Raw genomic sequence first — 15,233 nt, 5'->3', positions numbered from 1 at the left:
TGGCAGGATATCTAACTCTATGGCCATAAACCCTTCATAAGTTAAGTGTCTTGGTTATATAAGGCTGTACAGTTAACAATGTAAATACATTGTTTCAAAATACATTTGAAATATTTGTTATAATCTTATTGCTAAAATGTTGCTGCTGTATAAAATCAATTTAAATGTTTTCTCAGAGTCAGTGAATCAGACAATCAGACTATAAACTTGTAAAGACTTGCTTTAGCCTGCAGGATGGTTTTGTTTTGACCAGTCAGAAATTTGTTTTTAAAAAGCAACAGCCAAACTGTCATTCATGAGCTATAACACACTCAAGTTTTAAATTTGAGGCAAAACATTTCATATGGAGCAGAAATACTTTAATTGCTGCATCCTAGTGAGCACAATTGTTTAAAGTAATTGCAGCAAGTTTTTTCTGATACAGTAATCAGTGCAAAGCAAATGGCTCACATGAAGATGTTTCATTTCAAAAAACTACAGTGCCTCCAGAGAAATCTGTAACATTTGGTAAATCAGATTGAAGAATAACAAATAATGGCTGGCTTTTTGGCAGGTGCTGCGGGTGCCAGAGGAATCACTGGATTACATGGTTTACCAAGTACCAAGGGCTTTCCAGGATCACCAGGTATGTTCACATTATGTTGATGGTTAATGAGGTTGGCTATCTTACATTGTAAGTTCATTAGGGAATCTGTCTAAACATTTCACCTTTCTGCACAGGATGCATAGGATAGTTTAAAATGAACATTGCTGAGATGCCCATTTCCGGGTCGGGAAAAGTGATATTAATTTATCTAAGTTTTTGCACAACAGGTCCAGATGGATATGGCCCACCAGGTTTCCCAGGTATTTGGGGTGACAAAGGTACCGTGGGAGAGCCAAGCCCAATTGAAGGCAGCAGAGGAGCTCCTGGTCCGAAAGGAGAAAGAGGAGATCTAGGTCAGTCTGTTGTTCAGTGGTTTTATACGTGGCACCACCAATTAGCAAAATATATTTAACAAATTATAGGTTTCATTTAAGAAAGTACTCTCATGGCAAATTGGTGTGTGAAAAGGGTAGAGGCACATGAAAGTCAGAATGTGTGGCTCTCTGCCTCGCTGGTGGAATCCAAAGGAAAGCAGAGCAATACATTTGGCACCAGCTTGGTTGCAGGAGTTGCCAGAAGGAGGCGCACCAGGGCCCCCTCAACCGCCTTAGGGACTCCACTCCAGGAGAAGGGGGGGAGGGCAGAGCAAAGTAAAGGGCAAGGAGTAGGAATGCAAAGGGATAAAAATGCTTCCTAACAACTGATTTAAAACTGAATGCTCAATTTATCCCTGTAATCTGAAAATGTGAACTCCTGAATTTTAAATATCTTTATAATATGAATTTATACTTATCAAAGAAAATATTGTTAACAAGATTGGTAAGATTTGTAATCCTACATCACTTGCTACCATTATATTATTTGGCATCCCACAAAGTTACATGCAGGTTCCGCTTTCTGAACATAAGGCATTCCCAGGAAATTGTTAGGCAAGCGTTCACATAGCAAGCTGATGATTTCCATTATTTCCTATGGGAACACTTCTAATCTGTGATTTGTCTGATTTCTCTCTTTCGCTGCATTGTTTCTGCCCACACAGCTGCTGCCGACCAGCAAAATACCAATGAGTAAGGGAGCAGGCGAACTCTGTCTGTTCAAGTATCTGAATCAGGCATTTGAGTAGCGATGCTTGGGTATAATTCTTTGTGTTTGGATAGCTCTTAGTGTTTTGGATAAAGAGTGTTCTGATAGCAACACCTGCATGTATAGTAATCTCATGTGGAAGAAACAATATGCTTTGGTGAAACTTAATTTCCCCCCCCCTTTTTTTTTATTAAATACTTTATTTATACTTATGCGGCATACAAATAAACAATAAATAAAATGAACATATAATACCAAACCAGAAAAAATACAAAGCAAAAAAGACACACAATCATGATAACAAAAACTGCAGACAAGAATATAGGTGAAACTTACGGTAATTTCTTGTGATGGGAAGCAACCATAATGACAGTATTGTTAAAAACAAACAACATATTCTCAGAATTTTTGAAAATATTTAACAAAGGGTGCGCTTCAGCTTTCCTGTGCATCAATCTCCAGGAGTAACTATTTGATTTCTGACTGGCAGGACAGAGAGGCTCACCCGGGAGCCCTGGACCTGAGGGAAGACCAGGCCTTCCTGGAGTTTCAAACATATCTGGAGCACCTGGTGATGTGGGATCACCAGGTTTGGATGGTGTGCCAGGTAAACACAATCCCACTAATTTCAGTTGATACAGAGATCTTTTAGATTTATCTTGATATTTTGATACTACTGCCTTAGTTTTGCCACCAAGTGTTCCCTTGGCAAAAATGAATCTTTTTCTTTTTGTCTTTTAGCATTGTTGTGGCTTCAACATTAGGTCTCTACTAAGCACTATGCTTTTCCTGTGCTGGGGGGCACCCACTGTTGGCTAAAGCAGGGTTTGTTTAGGAGTTTGCTACCTTTAGACAGTTTGGGCTTGCTGATCAGAAGGTCAGCAGTTCGAATCTGTGGAACGAAGTGAATTCCTGTTGCTCTGTCCCAGCTCCTGCCAACTTAGCAGTTCAAAAGCACACCAGTGCAAGTAAATAAATAGGTACTGCTGTGGTGGGAAGGTAAACGACGTTTCCGTGTGCTCTGGCTTCCATTTATGGTGCTCCGTTGTGCCAGAAGTGGTTTATTTTATTTTTTTATATAAATATTTATTAAGAATTTTTTGAATACAAATGCAAAAATAATCAACAATATAGCATGTATCATGAGATATTTTCAAAACCTCTTTGGACTCCCTCACATCTCCCGCTCCCACTTGCCTCTTCTTAAATTTTAACCAGCAAATTATCATCTTATTTATATTCCTAAGTCCCATTCTTTTAAACATAATCTAATCATTCTCCAAATGGTTTATATTTTCCTCGATCTACTTATCATCCTAATTCCATCTAATTTAGTGGTGGTCAATTATTTATGATCTAGCATCCTTCTTAACATTCAACCAAATTACAATGCTTTTTTAAATAAATCTTAAATTTCTTCCAGTCTTCTTCAACCTTCTCTTCTCCCAGGTCTCAGATTCTGCCAGTCATCTCGGCTAATTCCATATAGTCTATCAGCTGCATCTGCCACTCTTCCAGTGTGGGTAGATCTTGGGTTTTCCAGTGTTTAGCGATAAGTATCCTTGCTGCTGTTGTTGCATACATAAAAAATGTTAGGTCCTTCCTTAACACCCTCTGGCCGACAATACCCAGGAGGAAGGCCTCTGGTTTCTTGGGGAAAGTATACTTAAATACCTTTTTCAGTTCATTATAAATCATTTCCCAGAAAACCTTCACTCTAGGGCAAGTCCACCAGAGGTGAAAGAATGTTCCTTCGGCTTCTTTACACTTCCAACATTTATTATCAGACACATGGTATATCTTTGCAAGCTTGACTGGGGTCATTGTGATGGGACAATGAGCTACTTGTGCGTAAAAGGGTTAGTCCCTCGGAGTTTGCTTAACGTAGCAAAGCTCTGCCTTGAGCGGAGCCCTTGGACATGGCTCCGTCAGTCACTGGTAGAATCCGACAGTGGGCGCCTGCGGAAACGTTTCCAGCATAAAAGCTGCTTGACGGAAACACGTCTCCTAGATTCCCTGCGTGACAGCTTCCGGCGAGGGGTGGGGGTCGCTAAAGGGGTCCTTGATACCTCCTCACTGTTCTCACTGGAAGTGTCCCAGAGCCTCCCCTCCGACTTCCTGTCCCTGGAAGCTCCTGCTCCCCCCCTACTGGTTCCCTCTTCTGCTGCTGAATCTCTTCTATCCTCCTGGAGCCCTTCCCCCACCTGTTCTTCCGATGGCAGTTCCCTGACATCCACCTCCCCTCCAGGCCCCCCTCTATCCCCTCCCGCCTCCCCTTCTACAGGCGGTGAGGCTGGAAAGCCTCGGAAGGAACTCTCCTCGTCCTCAGAGGATTCAAACATTTCTAGCCACTGCCTTCCATTTCCTTCCCCGTCTTCCTCTTCTTCGTCGGAGTATGCTGCCTCCTCACTCCCTGACTCTGGGAACCCTTCAAACACCCCTTCCTCATCAGTGGTTCCGAAGTATTCCCTCCTAAATCGCTCCACCGGCTGCGGTTTTCTAGGGAAACGCTGATGGAACGTTTCTATCAGAACCTCGTCGTGGACTTCTTCCGCCGGCACCCACGTGTTTTCTGACTCTTCCTCCCCCTCCCATTCTACCAAGTATTCCACCCGATTCCCCTTCCACCTGGAATCAATGATTCCTGCCACTTCCATGTTGCGTTCTCTCTCTTCAATGACAGGTGTTTGGGTGACCCCCCCTCTCACGTTCCCCCCACTCCCGTCCTTCTCGGTACGGTGACAGTAATGATCTGTGAAATACGGGGTGCAATTTCATGTGACTGGGCAATCTGAGTTTGAAGGCTACTGGGTTCACCTGTTGTATGACCTCAAAGGGTCCCAACCGTTTGGGTCTCAATTTCTTACACCCTCCCTTAAACGGCAGTCCTTGGGTGGATAGCCACACCCGGTCTCCCACCCTTATGGTTTCACCTTCCCTCCTATTTCTGTCTGCTTGTTTCTTATATGCTTCTTTGGCTTTCTCCAAGTTGAGTTGGAGCTGCCGGTGGATTGCTTCCATTTCTTCCACAAAGTGTTCCGCAGCTGGTACACTCCAGTGCTCCCCTCCTTCTCCTGGGAATGCTCGAGGGTGACACCCATAATTGGCCAGAAAGGGACTCATCCCTGTGGACACATTTTCCGCGTTGTTGTAGGCAAATTCTGCCAGAGGTAACTTATCTACCCAATCAGTTTCTCTGTCTTTTACATAACACCTCAGATATTGTTGCAAAACCCCGTTTGCACTTTCTGCTTGCCCATTTGTTTCTGGGTGCCTGTCGGTGGAAAAACTTACCTCCACATGCAACAAGCTCATTAGTTTCCTCCAGAACCTGGAAGTAAATTGTTTCCCCCGTCGCTCAAAACCCTCAAGGGGGCGCCATGCAACCTGAAAATATGCTTTACAAACAACCTTGCGGTTTCTTCCGCTGTGACTGCATGTGAACAAGCTGTAAAGTGGCACATCTTAGTTAGTAGATCTACTACCACCATGACCGCGGTTTTCCCTTTGGATCTCGGTAGATCGGTCATAAAATCTATGGATACCATCTCCCATGGCCTTTCTGGGGTGGGTAAGGGTTCTAATAACCCTGCTGGCGCCAACCTCTCTCCCTTTGCTCTTTGGCACCTGTCGCATCCCCTGACATACTCCCGCACGTCTTCCCTCACCTTGGGCCACCAAAACTCCCTGGTAACCAACCACATGGTCTTGTGCTGTCCGAAGTGCCCCGCCGTGGGGCTGTCATGCAACTGTTTGAGCACCCGCCCTCTTAGTTCCCCATCTGGTATGTAGAGTGCCCCTTTGTAATATAGTTTTCCGTTCTTTTCCTCAAACCCCCCTGTGTTCTCACCTGTCTCCCTGAGTTCCCTAAGCTTTTCTTGGGCATATTCATCGTTCTCAATACCCTCTACCAGTTCTCTTTGCCCCACCAATGCCGCCCCACAAACCCAGTGGTCCTCAGAGATGATATGTCTTTCTTCCGCCGCTCCTTCCCCCTCTAAGTACTCAGGTTTTCTGGAGAGAGCGTCCGCTCTGACATTCTCTGCCCCTGGCACGTAGCGAATTTCAAAATTGAACTTGGAGAACTCTTGCGCCCATCTTACTTGTCTCTGGTTCAGTACTCGGGCTGTCCTCCAGTATTCTAGATTTTTGTGTTCTGTCCGCACTTGAACCTTGTGTTGCGCCCCAATCAACAGGTGTCGCCATCTCTTGAACGCTTCATGGATGGCGAGTAATTCCCTGTCGTACACGGTATAGTTCCTCTCGGATTTGTTCAATTTCCTCGAGAAGAAGGCACACGGTCTCCATTCTGGCGTATCTTGTCCCGGCTGTAGGAGTACGGCGCCCACCGCTCTGTCAGATGCGTCGGTTTCCACTCGCATTGGCTGCTGCAGATCCACGTGTAAGAGTTGTTCCTCCGAAGCAAACGCCCTCTTTAAACTTTCGAATGCTCGCTGCGCTTCTTCCGTCCAGACAAATTTCTTCTTACTGCTGAGACAATCCGTGATGGGGGCCGTTAAGTGGGCAAAGTTCTTGATGAACTTCCGATAGAAGTTTCCGAACCCCAAAAACCTTTGCACATCTTTCTTAGTTTTCGGTGGCCTCCATTCCAGTACCGCTTGCACCTTGCTAGGATCCATGGCCAGCCCCTTGTCTGACAACCGGTACCCTAGGAATTCCACCTCTCTGGTGTGAAACTGACACTTCTCCAGTTTTACCCACAGCTGGTTTTCTTGCAGTTTGCTCAGTACCTCTCGTACATCTCGCACATGCTGCTCTTCATCCTCTGAGTACACCAGTACATCATCTAAGAACGCAGCGCAGTTCTTGTAGAGCAGTGGTCCTAGGACGTGGTTCATGAATGATTGAAAAACTGCCGATCCCCTCCCCCCTGGAGGCCGAAAGGCATAACGCAGTACTCAAAGGCCCCCAAGGGGGTGAACATAGTGGTTTTCCACTCATCTCCCTTTCTCATACGTATCAGGTTATACGCCCCCCTCAGGTCCAGCTTGGTAAAAATTTTCCCTTTTCTCACCCGGGTCAGAATGTCATCAATTCTGGGCATAGGGAAAGTCACGGGTTCGGACACTGCATTTAGGGCCCGGAAGTCCACAACCAATCTTGGTTTGTCTGAATTTTTTTTGTCCACAAAGAACACTGGGCTACCCCCCACCGCTCGTGACTCTCTGATGAACCCACGCTTGAGGTTTTTGTCAATAAACTCCCTTAACTCCTGCATCTCCCTGTCTGACATTGCATACACCTTGCCCACTGGCAATTGTGCTCCTGGGAGTAAGTTGATTTGGCAGTCAAAGGGTCTATGCGGGGGTAGTTTATTTGCTTCCCTTTCGCTGAAGACGTTGGCAAAATCTGCATATTGTCGTGGTACCCTACCTTGATCCGTTGCTTCTATCTTTGCTAACGTGGCCTGGGTACCTACTTGGCCCCCCTTTTCTGTGCAGTGTCCCATACAATGTGCTGACCCAAAGGAAACCACTCTCTGATGCCATCCCACAAGCGGATCATGCAGCGCTAGCCAGCTCATCCCCAAAATGATGGGCGCTCCTCCCAAAGTGGCTATATTAAACGCTATCAGTTCCGTGTGTCTTGCCACCCTCATTGTCATGGGGACAGTCTGCTGGTTGACTTCTCCTCCCAACAGCGCCCTCCCATCAATCGTGGTCACCTGCAGGGGATTTTTTAAAGGGATGGTTTGTATCTGGTGTGCAGCTGCAAACTCCTTACTCATAAAGTTGCAGGAGCTGCCTGAGTCTAATAGCGCCTTAACCTTTAGAGGGTGTCCGTTTGCCAGCTCTAACAACACCTCTATTACTAGCGCTGGTCTTGGCGGTTCCGGCGTGGGCACATTCACTGATCCTTGGCCTGGCTGCTGTGCCCTGATGGTTCCAGCCAGGCGTTGGCTTTTACTGACTCCTTAGGTCCCTCCTCCTCCTCCCCAACAGCTCCCGCCATTCCTTGCCATTCCTTTCTTTGCGGACAAACCCTGGCAAAGTGACCTGGCTGTTGGCAGAGAAAACATTTCTTGGCGCCTTTCCCCTCCTTCTTCCGCCCTTCGCTGGGGTTTGAAACTGCGCGCGCGCGCGCTGTTCCGATTTCCATCGGCTCGGCTGGCTGGGAAGGCTGCTCTGGAATCTCTGGAATGCGGAAATCCCTCCAACGCTCCTCTTTCCCTTCCCGCTTCTCCAGGGCTCTGGCCTCCTGGCGTGCTCCTATGGCCAGCGCGGATTTAGTCAAATGGTCCATAGACTCTGCCCTGGGCGCCCGGGAAAGTTCATCTTTTACTGCCGAAGATAATCCTTCTTCGAACAGCATTTGTATCGGTTCCGCAGACAAATCCCAACTTAATTTGTGGATCAACATGGTGAACTCAGTCCAGTACTCACGGACAGATCGGTTCCCTTGCTTACACGCCATTAACTGTCTGCGCGCCACTCCCTGCTCAATCTCACTGGAGAACATCAGATCCATGGCGCGAAAAAACTTCCTTGTGTCCTTTAGGACCTCGTTATTGGCTGCCATCAGGGGCCTCACCCAGTCTCTCGCCCCTTTTTCTAGATGGCCAATCACATACCCCACCCTCGATTCCTCATCAGGAAAATCATCAAACTGCAGATTAAGGGCATATTGCATTTCTGTCCTAAAGGCTTGATAGTTCCTGGGATCACCCCCAAATTTCTGCACCAGTCCCGGCACCTTCCTTGAGACTTGGGTGGCCTTTCCCTTCTCTGCATCGTGAGCCCTCCTCTCCTCAAGCCTAGCCGTTTGCAGGGCTAACTGCATCTCCAACATCCTGTACCTTTCTTCCAGGTTTGGAACGGCTGCAGCTGCTTCCCCTTCGCCGGCTCCGGTTGGGTTGCTCATGATGCCTCTCCTTGCACAAGCGCTTTCAGGGACTGTCGGATTGCTGTGATGGGACAATGAGCTACTTGTGCGTAAAAGGGTTAGTCCCTTGGAGTTTGCTTAACGTAGCAAAGCTCTGCCTTGAGCGGAGCCCTTGGACATGGCTCCGTCAGTCACTGGTAGAATCCGACAGTGGGCGCCTGCGGAAACGTTTCCAGCATAAAAGCTGCTTGACGGAAACACGTCTCCTAGATTCCCTGCGTGACAGCTTCCGGCGAGGGGTGGGGGTCGCTAAAGGGGTCCTTGATACCTCCTCACTGTTCTCACTGGAAGTGTCCCAGAGCCTCCCCTCCGACTTCCTGTCCCTGGAAGCTCCTGCTCCCCCCCTACTGGTTCCCTCTTCTGCTGCTGAATCTCTTCTATCCTCCTGGAGCCCTTCCCCCACCTGTTCTTCCGATGGCAGTTCCCTGACAGTCATGTACCATCTATATATCATTTTCATTACATTTTCCTTCAAAGCATTACATGCAGTGAAGTTCAACCCAGTGGTCCACAACCTTTCCCAGTCCTCAAACATGATGTTGTACCCAATATCCTGTGCCCACTTTATCATAGCCGATTTAACCATTTCATCTTGTGTGTTCCATTTTAACAGCAAGTTATACATTCTTGAAAGTACCTTAGTCTTAGGTTCTAACAATTCTGTTTCCAATTTCGATTTCTCCACCTGGAACCCTAGCTTTTTGTCATTTTTAAAAACTTCTTTAATCTGAGCGTAGTGTAACCAGTCTCGCACTTTATCCTTCATTTTCTCCAAACTCTGCAATTTCCAATTGTCTCCATCTTTTTCTAGTATTTCCCAATATTTTGGCCATTTGACCTCCATATTGGGTTTTTTTCGGGCCTTAGCTTCCAGCGGTGAAAGCCACCTTGGAGTTTTATTTTCCAATAAGTCTTTATATTTTGTCCAGACATTGAACACTGCTTTTCTGACAATATGATTCTTAAAGGCCTTATTGATCTTAACCTTGTCATACCATAAGTATGCATGCCATACAAAAGCATTGTTAAAACCTTCCAAGTCCAGAACGTCAGTGTCCTCGAGAAGTAGCCAATCTTTTAGCCAGCAGAAAGCTGCGGCCTCATAGTACAACTTTAGGTCTGGCAGGGCAAAGCCCCCTCTTTCTTTCGCGTCAGTTAATATCTTAAGCTTAATTCTGGGCTTTTTGCCCTGCCAGACAAACTTAGAGATATCTCTCTGCCACTTCCGGAAGCACTCCGTCTTGTCCACAATCTGTAGTGTTTGAAACAAAAACAACATTTTTGGCAATACATTCATCTTAATAGCGGCAATTCGGCCTAACAAGGAAAGTTTCAATTTTGTCCAACTGTCTAGGTCTCTTTTAATTTCAGACCAACATTTTTCATAATTATCCTTAAAAAGACTCAGATTTTTTGCTGTTATATTTACCCCTAGGTATTTTACTTTTTTAACCACAGTTAGTTCTGTCTCTCTCTGAAACCGTTCCGACTCTGTATCTGTCAATTTTTTTCCCAACACCTTAGTTTTCTGTTTGTTTAATTTAAATCCTGCCACCCGACCAAAATCATGAATCAATTGTAACACTCTTTTCGTACTAGATTCTGGCTCCTGCAAAGTCAAAACTAGGTCATCTGCAAAAGCTTTAAGTTTGTATTGTTTCACTCCGACCTGGATTCCTTCCACCAACCGGTCCCCTCTGATCATGTTCAAGAGCACCTCCAGAACCGAGATAAATAGCAGAGGGGAAATGGGGCAGCCTTGTCGTGTTCCTTTTTCAATTTTAAACTCTTCTGGAACCACATTGTTAACTATCAATTTAGCTTTTTGTTCTGAATATATTGCATCAATCCCATTCTCAAAACCCCGTCCCACTCCCATTTCTTTTAAATTTCCCTTCATAAATTTCCAAGAGATATTGTCAAAGGCCTTCTCCGCGTCTATAAAAATTAACACTGCTTTTGTATTTATATCTGTTTGCAAAAGTTCTAAAATGTCAATAATGTTCCTTGTGTTAGCAAACAAGTGTCTACCTGGGAGAAAGCCTGACTGGTCTTTATGAATTACTTCATTTAATACTTTTTTGAGTCTACTTGCCAAAACGTCTGCGAATATTTTGTAATCCACATTTAAAAGGGAGATGGGACGATAGTTCTTAAGTTGTGTCTTTTCAGCTTCCGATTTTGGTATCAATGTGATAAAAGCTTCTTTCCACGATTCCGGCGCCTTCTTCCCCTCCATAATTTCATTGCTGACCTCCATCAGTGGTTTTATCAGGTAGTCTTTTAATGTCTTGTAGTACTTGGAGGTCAGCCCATCTGGCCCTGGGGATTTGCCCAATTGCATGTGCTGAATGGCTCGTTCAATCTCTTGTCGTGTTATTTTGCAATTCAGGATTGATCTATTTTCTTGTGACAATTTTGTTAGTCCATTTTTTTCCAGAAATTGTTTAATCTCAACCTCATCTTGCGGCCCTTGAGTATATAATCTTTTGAAATATCTTTGGAAGCACTTTCTGATCTCCACAGGGTTCTGAATGTTTCTTCCTTCAATTTCTAAATTTGTAATTGTATTTAGTTTTTGTCTCCTCTTCAACTGCCAAACTAGCAGTTTCCCACATTTATTTGCCGATTCAAAAGTTTTTTGTTTCATTAATTTAATCTTCCACTCTATTTCCTTGTTTATCAATTTAGAATATTGTGCTTGATGAAGTTTGATTTCTCTCAGGATCAGCTGTGACTTCGGATTTGATCTTAACTTCTTCTCCAATTCTTTAATTTTCTCCAATATCTTATCTTTCCTCTCATTTTGTCTCCTTTTCTTTACAGCATTCTGTTGTATCAAGAACCCCCTCATTACAGCCTTACTTGCATCCCAAATAGTTCTTTTTTCCACCATAGTGTTCATGTTTATCTCAAAATAGTCCTTCAAGGCTTTTTGGGCCTTCTCAACAGTCTCCTGATCTCTAAACAAATTGTCATTCATCTTCCATCTAAAGGAGCCGGTTGGTATTAGTGTCATGTCCATTTTTACTGCATTATGGTCGGAGCAGGTCTTTGGGCAGATTTCCACCTTTCTAACCTTAGGTGCCAGACCTCTAGATATCCATATTTGGTCGATTCTTGTCCAAGTCAGTTGGGCTTCAGAGAAGAATGTTCCCTCTCTTCCCAAGGGGTTCTTTATCCTCCAGATATCAATCAAATCCATATTGTCTGTCATTTCGAAGAAGGTCTTTGGTAGTCTGCCGTCTTTTGTAACATTTTGACTTTGTGACTTATCCATGTTGGTTGATACGACCCCGTTCATATCTCCCATCAAAATGATGTTGTTGTAGTCCAAATAGTCCAGCATGATCTCATGCAACTTCTTATAAAATTCCGATTTCCCCTCATTTGGCGCATAAATTCCTAATATCAAAAATTTTTCTCCTTGATGTTGTATCTCAATTGCCAAAATTCTTCCATGTTCATCTTTAAATAGGAATTTAGGTGACAGGCTCTCTTTTGCATAAATGACCACACCTCTCTTCTTTACTCTGTCCGAAGATATAAATTCCTGGCCCAGTCTTTTATTTGTTAGCACTTTTCTATGGAGCCTAGTCACATGTGTTTCTTGCAGGCAAATAATGTCCAATTGTTCCTTTTTCAATATATGGAATATTTTCCTACTTTTTTCCGGAATGTTACAGCCATTTATGTTCCAGCTCAGAAGTTGCAGAGACATCCTGAAAAATCTAGTTATTTTTCCAGGGGTGGTATCTTGTTCGCTGAGTCTTCAGATTCCAAGGGTGCCGGTGCCGCCGGTGCTCCAGGCCCAAAAGGTAGTTCAATTCCTTTTTGAAGGTCCTCTCCGTATGTGGTCAGAAATTTGTCTCTATCTTCCAGTGTTCTAATTTTAATTTTCTTCCCTCTGAAGGTGAAAGATAATCCTTGGGGAAATTCCCACCTAAAGATAATTGAATTGCTCCTAAGCAATTTAACCAGTTCAAGGTAGGCGGATCTAAGGTCCAACAGTTGTTTAGGAATATCTTTGTAGAACTCAATTCTTCTATCCAAGATGTCCAGTGACTTTCCGTAGTGTAGGCCCAAAATCTTATCCCTTTCCTCCTTTGATCTCAGTATTATCAAACAGTCTCTGGGCTTTTCTTTCTTTATAAGTCTTCCAAGCCTGAAAGCAGACACAATTTTAAAGTCCTTTTCCTCTAAATTCCAGAACTTGGAAAATTCTTTAGTCAGGAATTCAGCTAGATTGCCTTCTTCCACTTCTGGTATCGACCTTATCCTTAAATTACTCTCCCGGTTCCTCAGTTCAATCATAGATAGATAAGTCTGATGTTCACCTACTTGTTTGCAGATTGGTCTTACCTCTTTTTCAAAATTTTCTAATTTTTTACTAGTGTCCTCAGCCAATTTCCAATTTTCTGACGTGGCCTCCGTCAACTGCCCAATTGCCTGTGCGTTCTGTGATACTTGTCCAGTTAATCTATTTAGAGTTTCTGTATTTTGATCAATTTTAGCTGTTTGTTCATCAACTTTCTTGTCCAGAGATTCCCCTCTCTTATCCAAAGATTCCAATTTTTCCAAGATTTTCTCTAGAATAGAAGCATTTGCTCCTGAGGCCATATCTTCCAGTTGTAACTGTTCAGTTTCTCCCTCTCCTGTCCTTGACAGAGCAGCAGCTTCTTCCTCTGAAGGCAATGTGGGTACAGACGATCTACGTGCCTGCGAGACTGAGGTTATATTTGTCGAAGTTGCTTGTCTAGTTCTTCCCCTCCTTCTTGCGCCACTCATTCCAAAGTTATCTGAAAGTCAAGGTCAAGCTGAGTTGTTCCCACGAGAAAGCAGCGGCCCAGAGAGAAACAAAACAGGAGGTCGGGGAAAAGGAAAGTAAAATAATGTCACTGCTGTAAATCCCAAATCCTCTAGAGGGAGCTTGAAATGACTCAAGGGAAGAATCCAATTCTAATAAATTACTAGAATCAAATTTAATGTCCAGGGACCTTCAATTGCAAATTTTAGGCAGAGTTGGTGTTAACAATCACTTTGTATCAAACAGTGCATACTGGTGCTTCAAATGATACTTCAAAGTAGCAAGTCCAAACCCTCAGATTGTTGCAAGTTCTAATACACAGTAGCCAGATCTGTAAAACTGACAGCTCAGGTTGCCCAGGCAGCTCCAGCACCTGGGTTTCTCATCCAGATTGTAATTCCAATAGAAGAAAGGTATCACATTGCGAATAAAAATCAGGTAGTCCAATACTTAAAGTTCTTATTCTGTTTAAGAAAAGTTCACTGGGTGCTCAAATCAATTAAGCTGAAGATTCCTTTAAAGCCTCCACTCCTCCAGCACTTTGCGTTGAAGTTCAGTGACAGCGGAAGACGGACTTCCTGTTTTGCGTCGCTCCGCTTTCAGCCAAATTCGTTAATTTAGACTCAAATTATTTAAAGTCCTTCTTTACTCACGGATTGTTGCTTTCCCGAATCAAAATTCCCAGGAAGAAAGGTCAGCGCTCACCGGCAGCAGCAACGCGGCTTCACTCCGCAGATCGCGAAACGACTCACAGCGCCGCAACCCCCTCCACGTTCCAGAGCTCCTTACGGGGTTCCTTCTGCGTTTTGGGGGCCGCTTCAGGCTCAGGACCACAGGCTCTTGCTGCCTGTGGGTTTCCAATGTGGGTCTCCGCTTCGCCGTAGCGGACGACCCAGTTTCCGCGGAGCTTCCCCTTCACAGCAGTAAAGGGGCCGCCATTACCGTTCGCGCCGCCTCCGGAAGTCCCCAGAAGTGGTTTAGTCATGCTGGCCACATGTCCCAGAAAGTCATCTGTTGATAAATGCCAGCTCCCTCGGCCTGAACCGAGATGATTGCCACACCCTATAGTAACCTTTGACTGGACTTAACCATCCAGGGATCCTTTACCTTTATCTTTTACCTTATCTCTTGTGGGGTTTCATATGAGGTAATGTGTTTTCTTTTGACAGGGCTCCCTAGCCCCCTCACATTTAATGCTACTGCTTCTAAGCTAACTATTCCTGCTTCTCTGGTTTGTAAGGTGTTTCCTTGCCATCCCACCTTGGCCGCTCTGTGTCTCTTGCCTTAGTGTTCATTGGGTCTAGTGGGTTGCACTAACAGAGTATGGTGGGGAGGGGAGAGAGAGAGATCAGAGTTAGAAATGGAGGTGGAAGATAGATTACAGAGAGTAGCATATATCTGGTTATATAGCTACTTGTTGGGAGTAACGGGGACCATGTGGCTTCTAACTGGTTGGTCCTGGGTCTCCACGGATGGACTGGGTGCTTATGCATAGAGTTTTTAAACTTCTGCCTATATTTACACATTTTGTCATGTATACAGTTGTGTTCCTCACTATAATGGAAGACTATTCTGTCAGCAGGATGGAAATTTATGATGCCCTTTCCCTTCTCCATTGCCCCCCCCCCCCCCCGTTCCAGAGGGCACATCAATCATGGGTCGAACAATCCATCATTCCCTGCGGGAAGGCTTTTCCTTATGTAGCATTTGCTTGAACAGCGCAGACTAGGGTTGGGGATGTTCTTCCCCACAGAGGAGTCTCTGAAGGGAACAAAGAGGGACTCATTTTTTCCTTTATTTGAGATGTATGAGCTATGTATATTCAAAGATGTATTGATACATCCAATACATGGT

General features: G+C 44.7%; 1 protein-coding gene across 1 annotated transcript in view; it reads left to right on the top strand.

Annotated features, from left to right (window-relative positions):
• Positions 1-15,233, top strand: part of COL4A2 (collagen type IV alpha 2 chain) — a 213,213-nt gene that overhangs the window by 183,335 nt on the left and 14,645 nt on the right. Inside the window, exons 39-41 of the mRNA XM_079971032.1 lie at positions 554-625; positions 814-939; positions 2,160-2,276. Of these exons, the coding sequence (XP_079827158.1) occupies positions 554-625; positions 814-939; positions 2,160-2,276 (315 nt within the window). The remainder of the gene's footprint in view (positions 1-553; positions 626-813; positions 940-2,159; positions 2,277-15,233) is intronic.

The sequence above is a fragment of the Podarcis cretensis genome (genome assembly GCF_951804945.1).
Source record: "Podarcis cretensis genome assembly, chromosome: 3".
NCBI classification, from domain to species: Eukaryota; Metazoa; Chordata; class Lepidosauria; order Squamata; family Lacertidae; genus Podarcis; species Podarcis cretensis.
Note: the sequence above shows the minus strand (reverse complement) of the source record. Positions and strands in the feature narration are given on the sequence as shown.